Source organism: Brachycentrus maculatus, unplaced genomic scaffold (assembly GCF_059751285.1).
Source record: "Brachycentrus maculatus isolate JH-2025_06_01 unplaced genomic scaffold, ASM5975128v1 h1tg000211l, whole genome shotgun sequence".
Taxonomy (NCBI): Eukaryota; Metazoa; Arthropoda; class Insecta; order Trichoptera; family Brachycentridae; genus Brachycentrus; species Brachycentrus maculatus.
Genome location: NW_028280962.1, coordinates 427,591 through 442,053, shown reverse-complemented (window position 1 = coordinate 442,053; position 14,463 = coordinate 427,591). Strand labels below are relative to the sequence as shown.

Genomic DNA, 14,463 nt, shown 5'->3' with positions numbered 1-14,463 from the left:
AAGGGTTAGAGAGAGAGAGTGAGAGAGATTACTTAAACCATCCGGTGACAAGTTGATGCCAAAATCCGAACTGAAATAATTACACGCAAATGACGGGAAAATGTTATATCTGGGGATGTAAAATCCAGTTTTCACTGTATTTTTGTTTGTTTGTTTAATTGTGCATGAATGAACATTGAGATAATACTTTATAGGGTTCTCATTTGTTCCTGACTCATCGGTGGGCATCGACAGCCCGAGTTCTCCTCAATATGGAAGCTGCAGGACAAGGCGGAAGGTCCATTCTCTTCCAATCTGGACCCAAGAACTCCTGGCTTTTCAAAGTAAGTAAATCTTCATTCCAGTACGTGCTTCTTGTTTTAGCTTTTATCTACACCCAGGTCATGCAAAGGCCACCGAAAAGAATCTTCTTCTTCTTCATTAATGGCTTTTCATTCTTCAAGGGTCTACTAACCAGTTTGTAGTTATTTTGTTATCCACACTTTTTAGATTTATTTTCAGTATATAGTGTCCGCCTCCGTGGTGTAATGGTCAGCGTGTTTAGTTACCGTGCTGGAGGTCCCGGGTTCGATTCCCAGGGGGGGAGGTGAAAATAAATATTAGTGATTTAACACTGTAATATTTATTTAATATTACCCTGGACTGGTTCCTGAAGCGCAAGAATGATCACCTTGCCTTCATGTAAGTAATGATCAAGATCAATTTGATTCAGTGCCCTATGCACCATTAGGTGCGGATAAGGGTTATAAATAAAAATTATATATATATAGTAAACCTGTTAGTGGGGTAAGTTTTATAATTTATATATTTATTGATTTGGCGTTTAATTAGTAGAACTCCATTTTTAATTGTATATCAAATGTTACATGAAAATTAAACGCTACAATTATCATTAAATGCTATAACTTGTAGACTCAAAAAATCAGTATTTGATTTTAACATCTATTTAATATATAAATTTGTTTTTCTAGTAATTTTAGCATAATTAGTGAGTTTTTTTTACACTTTCAACTGCCCTACCTTTAGATTAAAGAGTAATTAAAAATCTTTAAGGTTTTTTTCATCAGATTTCTCAATACAAATACTTATTTGAGGAGATCTTCACCAAAAAGTTACATTTCCAATATTGCACAAAAAATTCTTTAAATGAAAATCTGTTCTGTTTACTGTATTCTATCGAAATCTTAATTGAAGTTGCGACAAAACGTGACCAATCCTGTGTTAAACCAATATGAAATCATTAAATCGCACCAAAACATAACAATTTTACAAGCCAGAATTCCTGATTACTTAAAATCATTTATAATGGAAATGTAACGTTTTGGTGAGGACCTCCACATTTATAATATACCAGACAGAATTTTGAAATAGACCCATTTATGACCCTTTGCAAGTCAGATATCGTAGTCATACAGGAGAAAGTGACCAAGTGCATTTTTTACAAAAATGTGATCATTGACTATTTGATATCTTACTAGCTTAGTATTGCCCTGAAAATATCCCAAAGGATTTCAAACTTGGAAGTATAATATATTGACTTACAACATTTTGAGTGTGTCCAAACACTTGTTCACAAAATCTGGATTATCTCCAATTACAGGAGTTATTTTCATATTATTTTTGACATCTCATCAAAGATGAAGAAGAATATGGAAGTCTGGGCATTTACGGGGCTGACGACCGTCATAGGCTGGTTTAAGTGATCACTTTACACACGTGTAACATTCACCAATTCTACCCATTATTGACAACCACACTACTCAAATTCTTCCATATTCTTCCATATTCATATTACATATTCATATTCACTTCCATATTCCATATTCCATATTCCATATTCATATTCACTTCCATATTCCATATTCACTTCCATATTCTTCTTCATCTTTGATGAGATGTCAAAAATAATATATTGACTTGTTAAAAACGACTAACTGCATTGATGTTTATTTTCTTGCCAAACAAAAGTGATTTAAATGGCCCTCCTGAACATTTTACGTTTTGTCAGTTGGTCACTTTCTCCTGTACGGCTACGATATGTATACTTAGTGAATGGTTTGTTTCAGTATTATGCTCGTGTAGCTCCCCACCCTCACGGGCTCATATTGGGAGAAGAGTTATTCCAAGCCGGACTTCTTCCTTCCGATACGGACTTCAGGATCTTCAGAGACTTTGGAAACATACCTGGTAACATTTTATATAAGTTTTAAATTCCCTAATACAGGGATGGCAAAACGATGGTACGCGAGGCGATTTTGCATGGCACGCAGATGAAAAAAAAAGAAATAAAAGGGATAAAACAAAAAAAAGTTTATACTTACAGACGAAGGTACTACTGCTTGTATTCTAAGTTACCAGCTATGAACCCGATTTAAAAAGAAAAAAATTGGTATCTAGCATACAACAACAAAAATCTCAAAAATAATTTAATTTATCTTACACTTTTGTCAAGATTTGATTGTCCATGGTGTAAGGGTCAGCATGTTTAGCTACCGTGCTAGAGGTCCCGGGTTCGATACCCAGGGGGGGTGAAAATAGATATTAGTGATTTTACACTGTAATATTTATTTAATATTACCCTGGACTGGTTCCTGACGGGCAAGAGTGATCACCTTGCCTTTATGTAAGTAATGATCAACATAACACTGCGTCAATTTGATGCAGTGCCCTATGCACTGTAGGGTGCGGATGAGGGTTATAAGTAAGTAATTAGTTTGTAATGATTCACTGTTTTAACATTATATTCCGTTTATTTACTGTGGTTATTATTACTACCCCAACTATGTTTAATCATATAAATAACTTATCCTGACTGTGTAAGTGATGCTGTATATTTAAACTATGTGATATATTTTGAAAAAATTAAAAATAAAGACTTGTCAAGCCTTGGTTTGTAAAATTTATGTTTTCATGTTGTTATCCAGGACTTGATTTTGCGTTTGCCCGAAATGGTTACGCATACCACACCATATACGATACGGAGAACTACATACCGGCCGGCAGTCACCAGCATATGGGAAACAATATCTTAGCGATGATCAGAGTTCTTGGCCATGCTCCCGAATTAGAAAATATTAAGGTACCTATATTAATTAAATAAATATTAATCAAGATACGCTTACCGGTACTGTTACAAATAAACCAAAGTATAAAATAAAAATATGAGTGAGATATTATTTTGAGAAATAAAAAGACTTTGTTTTTTGATACACTCACATTTTTATTAACAACCAAATAGTTTCGGCAACAACCTGTTGCCCTCTTCAGGGTTAAATTAAACCCTGAAGAGGGCAACGGGTTGTTGCCGAAACTAGTTGGTTGTTAATAAAAATGTGAGTGGATCAAAAAAACAAAATTCTTTTTATTTCTCAAAATAATATATCAATATGATCTCAAAGTTAATACTTTCAAAATTCAAAACATATGAGTGAGACACTCGGTTTGAAATATCTGATTGTGAAATCATTCCCTTTTTTTCAGTGCTACTATTAAGACTACTACTACTATTACTATTATTTTCATTTGCTAGGAACATTCGGAGGGTCAGATGGTGTACTTCGACTACCTAGGATGGTTCATGGTTAGGTATTCTGTAGGAGCTGGAATAGCCATCAACATCATCGTATTTCTACTCTCAATCTTCAGCACGGTGGTATTTGTAGGACGTTTATCTCAATGTAAGTTAAATTTTATTATTATTTTATTATTCTTACCAAAAAACATATATAAATACTAAATCTATGATAACCGTCCCTCATATTTTGGAATTGTTTAATTTATTTTACATGAATTAAACATGGTTTGTTGGGATGTATATAAAGAGAATGTTTAATCCGATGTGTCTTCTGAGTTAAAATAACCCATTTTAATATTATTCTTTGACATCTCATCAAAGATGAAGAAGAATATGGAAGTCTGGGCATTTACGGGGCTGACCGACCGTCATAGGCTGGTTCACCAATTCTACCCATTATTGATAACCACACTACTCAAATTTTTGGAAGTTCTAAATATAAATATATGAACCAATTTTGAAACATTGTTCTTGAATCACTAGTCAGCCCCGTAAATGCCCAGACTTCCATATTCTTCTTCACTTGTATGAGATGTCAAAAAATAATATGGAAAATACTCCTATAATTGGAGATAACTCAGATGTGTGAAAAAGTATTTGGACACATTGAAAATGTTGTAAATGGTTTGTTTTATCTAATACAATCTACTTATGGTGCATTTATTCTTTTAATGCTCTACTTTTCCAAAAAAAGAGACTAACTCTTATGCTTGAAGAAGGTGTTATTGTGATACTGTGAAATTTAAATAATACCCACATTGTACTATATTTACTATTACATATATTTACTATACTCTTTTAAAATAACAGTACATTATTTTTTGATCCTTATCCGCACCCAACAGTGCACTGGAAACTGAAACAGATTGACGCAATGTTAAGTTTAGTGTTAATTGTCAGGTAACAAGCCTACACTTCAAATACCAGTCCAGGGACTACCCTGGACTGAATATCAATCGAGTTGTGGTCCTGGGTTAGTGTCGCTGACTCTTTAATCAGAGTTTCTGGGTTCGAATCTAAGTGGGTTTTGAACCACAATTTGATACCTATTTTTGATAATGAGCTACTTAGGCTCACAGAAATAGTATGTAATTAAAGTATTTTTACAACATTTTGAGTTCCTCCAAATACTTGTTCACAAAATCTGGATTATCTCCAATTACAGGAGTTATTTTCATATTATTTTTGGACATCTCATCAAAGATGAAGAAGAATATGGAAGTCTGAGCATTTACGGGGCTGACGACCGTCTTAGGCTGGTTTAAGTGATTCAAAAATAATGTTTCAAAATTGGTTCATATATGTATATAGAACTTCCAAGAGTTTGAGTAGTGTGGTTATCAATAATGGGTAGAATTGGTGAATGCTACAAGTGTGTAAAGTGATCACTTAAACCAGCGTATGACGGTCGTCAGCCCTGTAAATGCCTAGACTTCCATATTTTTCTTTGATGAGATGTCAAAAAATAAAATAAAATATTTTTGAACATAAATAAAAAAAACAGAAATATTTCTCTTTTTAAAAAAAAAAAAATTATTATATTATACGATAAATAATGAAGCGATTTTATAAAATATTTATTTCAATCTCCCTGGTAATTTAAAGTGCCTATTTCAGTAGCTATCCATCTTTATTTAAAAATTTTCTGTTGTCTAATTTTCCACTGTAAGAACACTGAGCATTGTACATAAAAAGCATGTCTGTTTGTCTATGACGAATACCTTTTTCTACTTTCTTTTACAACTAATTTCTGCTTGCTGCTGTATCATTCTCTGCCTTGCACTCTCTACCTCTCTTTCCTAGGGCAATGGCTCCCTCAGGGTTGGGGTCCCATAGTGAAGCTAGAGGGGCCCGTCGGGAAGGCCATGGAGCCCATCGAGAAGCTATGGGACAAGAAGAAATACAGATTCTCCGCATCCAAGAAAAGTGATTCTATGTATGCACACGTGGAACAGCTCAACGGGAAAACAAATCCCAATGACGCATTCCGGATGAGCGACCAAGGTAAGCTTCCTTATTATTATAAAACTCTTCGGCTACTTAAATCTATATGTATAATATATTGGCTTTCAGTACTTTAGCGAGAAATACTAGATACCTCAGATCTGACGTCATGATTTAAAAAAGTATCAGATACATTTTGGACAGTATATTAGGGATTCATTCAGGATTAAACAGTTATTTTCGATTCATATTTTGTTTCTTTTTCTTCAATAAGTTAAACATCGATATTTTGAATTGAAATATCTTACAATGGATCATTATCACGACAGGAGGAATATCTAATTTAACATACTCATTCTTATAAAGGATTATATTAGACTTGTTTTGTGTTTATAACAGCTGATATAGTTAATATTTTCATTCATCATTTTCTTGTGGAAAATTCGCCTTTGAAAATACGTTGTTTTCGTAAGTTGGCAATGAATGACGTCACAGAAACGATGGGGTTATTTTCATGTTGGTGTCATTGCCAAATTACAGGCGGCTCTATTTGTTGATGTCTATGATGTCAAAGAAACCTCAACAGCCCTGGTAACCAAAGGATAACTATTTTAAATTATTTTATACCATTTTTATAAATTAGAAAATAATCAATTAATCAATCAATCAACATATTAGATGCAGTAACCATCCAACCAGAGGAAGAAGCAAAACCGGACCTAGGAAAGGAAGCTAAACCAAACGACCCTGAAATGCAGACCCAATTTGTTAAATATCCCAGTAAAATTATACCACATTATTTCAACACGCTTCACCGCTCTTGCGCTTCCAATCTATGGCTCTTTTGAACCTATCAATTTCTCTACCTCTCGCTTGTCTATGGACTAAATTATTTTATCAACCTTGAAAAAATGATTACCAACTGAATACTTTCATTGTGCTTGATTTTACTATGATCTTTACAGAAATCTGCTTGATTATATCAATTCTGGAATGTGAAAAGGCTTGAATAATGTACGATGAGTTTCCTCTTTTTCTCCCAATGGTGCATAGAGCACTGCATACAATCAATGAAGTGTTGACTTGATTGTTAGTTTTATGAAGGCTGGATGATATGTCCTGCATTTCAAGTACCAGATAGTAATAAATATTAGAGTGAAAAACTTTGATTTATTTTCTCTTATACCTTTCTGGGAATCGAACCCGGGACAATAACTAAATGCTCTATCCACTCCACTTTAGAGGCGAAGGCATTAAGTAATTTACAAAGTTTTTTTGGATATAAAATTGTTTTATGTATTTTTTATAACTCGACTGCTTGTACACAGGTTGAACTAAACTAAAAAAAATCTGTATAAAGATAGATTCAGCTAAAGATTTTTTTAGTATTAATTAATGAAGAATGCATCAGATAAGTATATGAAAATATGGCATTTTTTTAATGGCTTCCTTTTGCAATAAGTGGGAATATAATCCGCAACACTAGTTTTGTAGTTGAATGTTTACCCAACTGAACCACGGTTCCTGTTTGATTTTACGTTTTACGATTTTGTGTTTTAAGAGTTATATTGTAACATGAATATGGCTTAACATATCGCTCACTCCTTTCAACGTCATATATAAAAAAATGTCAATTTTCAGTTGTGCATGTTTTCAGTATGCCCAGAAAATGTACTATATCCCAGCAAAAGCGGTATATTTTTAACTTAATATTTACCCGCTACAGGGCAGAAAGTGTTGTTTTTGCATTTTGAAGAGAAAGGTATTGTTTAATTATTTTTTTGATTACCTATCAAATATATTTCAAATGGAGAAAACACATTCAGATTTACCTAAAAAGATCTGTTGCACAGTAAAAAGTTCTAAAAGTGGCTTGATATTTATTTTTAATGCATTTTATTATATTTTTAAACTTTAAAAACGATCTCCTGAAAAATGAAGTTTTTTGATATATGACGTTGTTAAAAGGAGTGAGTGATATGGCAATATGGCCTTGGTAGGTATTATTTTGATTTAAAAAATATGTATGTATATATATATTAGCAAGTCTTTTCACATTCCTTTGCTTTCTTCCTCTCTTCAATTCTTAACTTACAGAATATTTTAATATTTTTTTACTTTTTCAGCTAACAATTTTCTAATTTCTTTTATTTTTATATTCTACTATTTATAAAACATAATGGGCGTGCTTACTTGTAATGACATTTAAATCATTATTAATTCATGATTTTAATGTCGTTACTTCAGCCAATATAACATATGATAATTTTAACATCGCTGATATGGCCTATATTTGACATATATTTTAATTTATTAAACTATAACATTGTGTATTGAGAAGGAGGATTAATTTGTATTGGTCGGGAATTGAAAAAAAATTAAACAAACATCAATTATTGACACTAATGACCATAAGAACTGTCAAACTGATGTTCCTTAAATGCAGAAAACCTTATAAAAAGCACACAAATCAAGGAGTCAATCCAAATTTCTAAGAGTGTGAATGCTGGGAACAGATTGAATGGTTTAAGGAAATTAGTTTTATCAAATAAAAACTTTTCAGTGAATGCTAAACTGGCAGTACACAACAGAGTCCTAGTTTCAATCTTAATGTATGGAAGTAAAGCATAGAGTTGGTAAAAGATGGATAAATGCTTTCAATCACACAAATGTGCAGCAAAATGATGTTTGATAGATGTTTGAAGGAAAAATGATTATCGATTAAGATTACACTCCATAAATTAACGAGATTTGAGTAAATGTTCTATATTTTTATACTAAATTAATGATTTTAATATTAAATAAGGAAAAACTGCAAGGCTTTGCTCAGTATTATTGATGAAATTTAGAAAGGTATGTTGAGATGGTTTGGGCATGTGAATCGAATGAGTGAAGAAAGAACGATAAAGTTTTTTGATATATGACGCTGTTGAAATGAGTGAGCGATATGTATGCTAAACAAGCTGAAGACTTTTTTTGCAAAAATGGTCCATTTAAAATTTAACGAACTTTAAAGAAGTAAAAACAATTGGTTTTTACTAAAAAAATATTTATATTTTATGAGATGAAGGTTTACGAATGTGGAAGAGATTGTTTGCAATGACAGGATTGGTGTGGCATTTTATTCTTTATACCTACCTTTGCCGTGAAGTATCCGAGTTTAATTTGATTACACATTATGTATTGGCATGTATGGAATGTATAGGTGAAAACAATAAGTGTTAACAAAAAAACTTTCTTTTTTATGATGAGAAGATTCACGTATGTGGAAGAGATTGTTTGCAAGACAGGATTGGTGTGGCGTGGTATTCTCTCTGCTTCCTTTGCGGTGAAGTATCCAAGCTTAATTTGATTGCACATCTTGTGTTGGCAGGCATGGCATGGATCGAGCTGAGCTTCGCCATCGGTGGGCAAGTGGGCGGGATGCTGGCCGGGTTCCTGGTCACCATAACCATGGGGGCCTTCATAGACGGAGTGGCCCCTCTCGCCATGCCGTGGTTCTCCAACGTCTGGCTCATCTTCCCCCTCTACTGGTGCCCCTGCCTCGCCGCCTACGGGCTGGTCATCATGCTGGTCGAGAAATGGAGGAGGAACAAGGTGAGCTGCTAAATATTCCATGCGTTGTGTGATAAATGAATACCTAGCTCTCTCAGACTCATCAGAAGATTGCTTGTAAATGAAAAACGTGCTTACTTGATCACAGATCATTCATTTCATTTATTTATTCAAACCCTTATCCGCACGCCAATGGTGCATAGGGCACTGCATCATATAAACGCAGTGTTATTTTGATCGTTAACACATGAAGGAAAGGTGATCAGCCTTCCGCTTCCAGTACTAGTCCAAGGTAGTATTGAATAAATATAAGAGTGAAAAAATCACTTATATTTATTTGATCCCCCCTGGGAATCGAACCCGGGACCTAAAGTACGGTAGCCGAGCGTGCTGACCATTACGGAGGCGGATTTTATTCATTTAAAGTTATAAAATAAAATATAAGAGTGGTGGCGTGGTAAGTTGTATAACAGGGCGCTCTTACCAGGCCGTTGTTGTCTGCTCAAAAGGGCTCTTACTTGTTTACGGATGCGGTTTATTAGTATTTGGTTATTTGTCTGTTTCCGTTGAAACGTCACAACATATTACCAATTCTGTGCCAACGTGATAAGTTTGTCAGTGCTGGCAACTTTGTAAGTCTGTTGTCGATGGTATGGACCTACTCACTACCGCACAAGTAAGGACTCCAAATTTTTTTTTTAAGATTAATAAAAATCATTGAATCTAGTTGAAAATAATTTCACTACGCGAAGTTCGTGGTCGCTGGCAGCAACTGTCTCAAGCGGCGATCGTTTGAAACACCTGAAAACCTGTTTTTGTTAATTTTTATGCAGCTTATACTTTGACAAGTTATTTTATTCACAACATTTTGAGATTTCACAACATCTTTGATGAGATGTCAAAATATAGTCAAGTGTTTGGGCTCACTCAAAATGTTAATATATTTTGTTTCAGCGTGGATTATCTCAGTCCATGGCCACTCAACTGAACTTGGTGGCCGCCCAGGTACCCTGGTCTATAGTCCTGTTCATCCTGACTTGTGCCGGCGCGAGGTCTGCCGCAATATTCATGGTTCCGGTTCTCTTCTCGGCCATAGCCAACCTGATCGTCCATCTGTCCCCGCTCTATCGCTCCGGTAAGGATACATCTTTCTTGACTCTTTATCTGCAGTTGGCAGTAACACCTTTGAAAATGCCCACCGTGCATTCGACACACATTTTTTTTAATGTTTGCTTTCTACAGGACAGCCATCTGTTGAGAACTTTGTGAAGTATGAAGCTTTCCGCTTCTGACCATAGGAGATACCATTTCCAAGAATTTGCCAATATATGGATGTTTGCAATTACGCAGTATTTACATAATAACAATATTTAAGTCATTTCATTGATTGATTCGACAGTCACTTGTGGTAATACCTATCCATTTTTAATTTAAGTTTTACTTGGTACATATATACCGCTTTTTAAAAAATCATTGTGACACATGTTTCGATGCATTCTGCAAAATGCTAGGATTTGTTCTGCGTACTGCCAGAGTTTTCAAAAACACCCGCATGCTGAGAACTCTTTATTACTCCTTGGTGCGAAGTAGACTCGAGAGTGGCTCCATGATTTGGGGGCCACACGAGCTTAAGTACTCTCTTATGGTAGAGAAAGTCCAAAACAAGTTTCTGAGGTATCTCTACATGAGAGAGTACGGCTATTATCCTTGGCTCTACCCGACCAAGTTTCTCCAGGGTATGCTTGGCTACAATAGAGACTAGAAGGAATGTGTATTTGACTACGTATTTTTATCGATTGTTGAGCGGTATGATGGATAATCCTGAAATTATCTAGAGCATTGGTCTATATGTTCCCGATAGTTTCCTAAGACAGCGTCGGCATAGATTGTTTCACATTCCTATACACTGGACCAACCTGTCTATGGTTATGCCTAAAGGAAGAGCTACCGCTATGTTGAACATAATCTCATTGGATATTGATCTGTTCCATGTGTCTGAAGGAGTTTTCCGAAGCGGGATCCTCCAACGTCCCAAGGACACAACTGGAAAAGTCTGGTCACTTTACTGATTCTAATTTTTTAGGACACATTTTGTAATTAATTTTTTTCTTCTTTTTTAGTTCACACTTGGGCATGGGTATACTTGTCAGTTCACCTTCCCTCGGCAATATTCCAGATGTACATAGTCCTGATGGGGTACATGCTGTTCATCCCCATCATGGGACGCTCCGGAACCATCAACGGAGACTTGTACATTGCCATTATCACATCCGGTCTAGTCCTGTACCTGATGTACTTCATCGTGAGTATCTAAAAAATATTTTTAACCCAATCAGAACTAGGAATGAGTTACATCGAAATGGAATAGTAAATTGTTACCACTAATTCACAAAAGAAGGCAACTATGCTATTCACCTCCGTAGTGTAATGGTCAGCATGCTCGACTACCATTCTGGAGGTCCCAGGTACGATTCTCAGGAGAGGGGTGAAATAAATATAACTGATTTTTTTCACTCTAATATTTATTCAATATTACCCTGGACTGGTACCTGAAGCTGATCACCTTCCTTCATGTTAACGATCAAGATAACACTGCGTTTATATGTTGCAGTACCCTATGCACCATTGGGGTGTGGATAAGGGTTTCCAGAAAAAAAATACACAATTCCTGTTAAAATTTGAGAAAAAGTGGCAAAAAATACAGCCATATATGTACTACAACCATTATTTTCCTATTAAATTATTGTCACTTTGCATTCTGTGTGTGTAAAATCGATATAAATGCAAAGTGTTAACAACTTGAAGCACAGGACTGATCACCTAGATCAAAATAACACTACATCTATATGATGCAGTGTCTTATGCCCCATTGAGTGCGGATTAAAATAAGAAAAAAATATGATTTACTGTTAAACTATTCCTATTTGATAGAAACATAAATAAAAGTCTTGATTTTTTATTTTAAAATACATTTTTTTTTCTCTAACCATACTTGCTTTACTAATTTAATTAATTGATTCATAAGTCACTTTGTGATAATATTATCTCATTTCATTAATTGATTCGGCAGTCACTTTGTGGTAAAATCTATCCATTTTTAATTAATGTTTTACTTATGGTGTTTGAAAATTATGCGGAATACATTGAAAAACGTGTCACAGTAGATTTTAAGAAATAGTGGTATTTACTAAGTAAAACATTAATTAAAAATGGATATTATCTCACTTGGTTAAAACTTTTATTTCATAAAACCTATTGTGACACATAATTTTAAAACACCATATGTTTAAAAATGATACTGAATGCATCAAAATACATGTCACAATAGATGTTGAGAAAAAGTGGCATTTACCAAGTGTAATTTAAATTAAAAATTGATATTACCACAAAGTGACTGCTAAATCAATCAACCCTTTCCGGTCCATAAAAAAAAATCCACCAGGTCCACTACAGATTTACAGCAATACAGGGTTAAACAATACACCCAAGTTTTTTTTAAAAATAAAACTACACTTGTGTTACAAATTTATTTTTATTTTGAATGTATACAATCTTGTTTCTTATTATTACACTTTACACTAAATATGAGTGAGAAAAAAATATGTTTGCATGTATTTTAACACTAAACTGATGAAGAAAAAAATGTCAAATGACATTCGACGATGGACTCACCGGAATAAAGTCGATGTGGAATGACATTCGACATAGGACTCACCGGAATAAAGTCGATGTGGAATGACATTCGACATAGGACTCACCGGAATAAAGTCGATGTGGAATGACATTTGACATAGGACCGGAAAGGGTTAATGAAAAAAATACTGTGTTATGTCCAGTATTGCAACATATTTCTTGTTGTTTTTAGATTCCTCTATTTGGTTTGATAAGGAAGCCTGGAATGTTACTGAGTTTTCTCACAGCCTTTGCGATAATAATGCTCCCGGTATCCCTCTCCACCTCTGTGGGACAACCCTACCGGCCCGGACCTAACAACCCGGTCCTGCAGCGCTTCTGGATAATGGTACGGCCATCACCAAAATTATTAAAAAAATAAAACCTCTTATCCTGAGTATTTTTAACAGGATTTTTACATTTGACAGGATTTTATAATTATGTACATATAGTTAAGATCTTAACAAAGAGTTTGGTATATAATATTCATTCCTTCTTTTCTACTTTTGAAATAAGGTCAGCGCAGAAGGTAATAATACTCTTCCCATCCTTAGGGCGCTTGTCCACTACCCGGAATTCCGTGTAATTTTAATGTCCGGCACGTCAGTTAGCGTTTTAAAACATGATTATATTGGCTTATATTGGCTTATATTGGCTTGTGCTTTTGTCTTTCTTTCTTCGGATTGGAGCTCTTGATCGGTGCGTGAACACGTTGCGCGTAAATTCCATCACGCTAAATTGTCGTAGTCGTTTTCATTTTTCAAAACCGGACTGCCGGACGGTGAAATCCCGTGTAGAGGACAAACGTCCTTAAGCATCAATCGACTGAATGGGTAGAAATACTTTTTTCGTCCGAAGTGTGTTAACACATTGTTTTTGGAAAACGCTTAAAAGTTTATTTAACATACTGTTGGTAGAGAGCGGGAGACGCTTATAAGCGTTCTATTTGCTTACTTTTGATACAGCGCGAGATATTAAAAAACATTGTACAGAATGGAGTTGGGTTTACGTTTACTTGTGATTAGTAAACCCAAATTAGTGTACTAATTAGGGTCAGGTTTGATGAAAAAACTGACCGACAACAATGTGCTAATAATGCATTAAAAATATTGAAAATGCTAAGTGACAGTAGCTGTTAAGAATTACGCTGTCTGCCATGAGCAATGTCTAGTATTGCGTGTGTTGCTGTTATGTTTAACAGATGGCGCTGTCTTACATATTCTTTCTTTCTTTGTTGAGATGTTAAAATAGAAAAGGTAGTTACTTAATTATATGCAGGGATAAACAAGTTGTTTTGCTGCTATTTTGTGCAATTCGTGAAATTATCCAGAACATTGGTCTGTATGTTCCCGATAGTTACCTAAGACAGCGTCGGCATAGATTGTTTCACATTCCTATGCACAGGACCAACCTGCCGATGGTTATGCCTGTAGGGAGAGCTACCGCTATGTTGAACAATATCTCATTGGATATTGATCTGTTCCATGTGTCTGAAGGAGTTTTCCGAAGTGAGAATCTTCTACACCTTTAGCAATAGTTCTTGCATATCGTAGTCGTACAGGAGAAAGTGACCAACTAACAAAACGTAAAATGTTCAGGAGGGCCATTTAAGTCACTTTTGCATGGCAAGAAAATAAACATCAAGTTTAAAATCCGTTGGGATTTTTTTCAGGCAATATTAAGCTAGTAAGATAACAAATAGTCAATGATCACATTTT

At 34.7% G+C, this 14,463-nt stretch overlaps 1 protein-coding gene across 1 annotated transcript in view; it reads left to right on the top strand.

The window, feature by feature from the left end:
• The window catches only part of LOC148307073 (endoplasmic reticulum metallopeptidase 1-like), a 33,673-nt gene that overhangs the window by 13,665 nt on the left and 5,545 nt on the right, over positions 1 to 14,463 (top strand). The window contains exons 6-14 of the mRNA XM_088263983.1: positions 195 to 323; positions 2,067 to 2,187; positions 2,925 to 3,079; positions 3,530 to 3,677; positions 5,378 to 5,578; positions 8,892 to 9,115; positions 10,028 to 10,208; positions 11,194 to 11,375; positions 12,939 to 13,094. Of these exons, the coding sequence (XP_088120109.1) occupies positions 195 to 323; positions 2,067 to 2,187; positions 2,925 to 3,079; positions 3,530 to 3,677; positions 5,378 to 5,578; positions 8,892 to 9,115; positions 10,028 to 10,208; positions 11,194 to 11,375; positions 12,939 to 13,094 (1,497 nt within the window). The remainder of the gene's footprint in view (positions 1 to 194; positions 324 to 2,066; positions 2,188 to 2,924; positions 3,080 to 3,529; positions 3,678 to 5,377; positions 5,579 to 8,891; positions 9,116 to 10,027; positions 10,209 to 11,193; positions 11,376 to 12,938; positions 13,095 to 14,463) is intronic.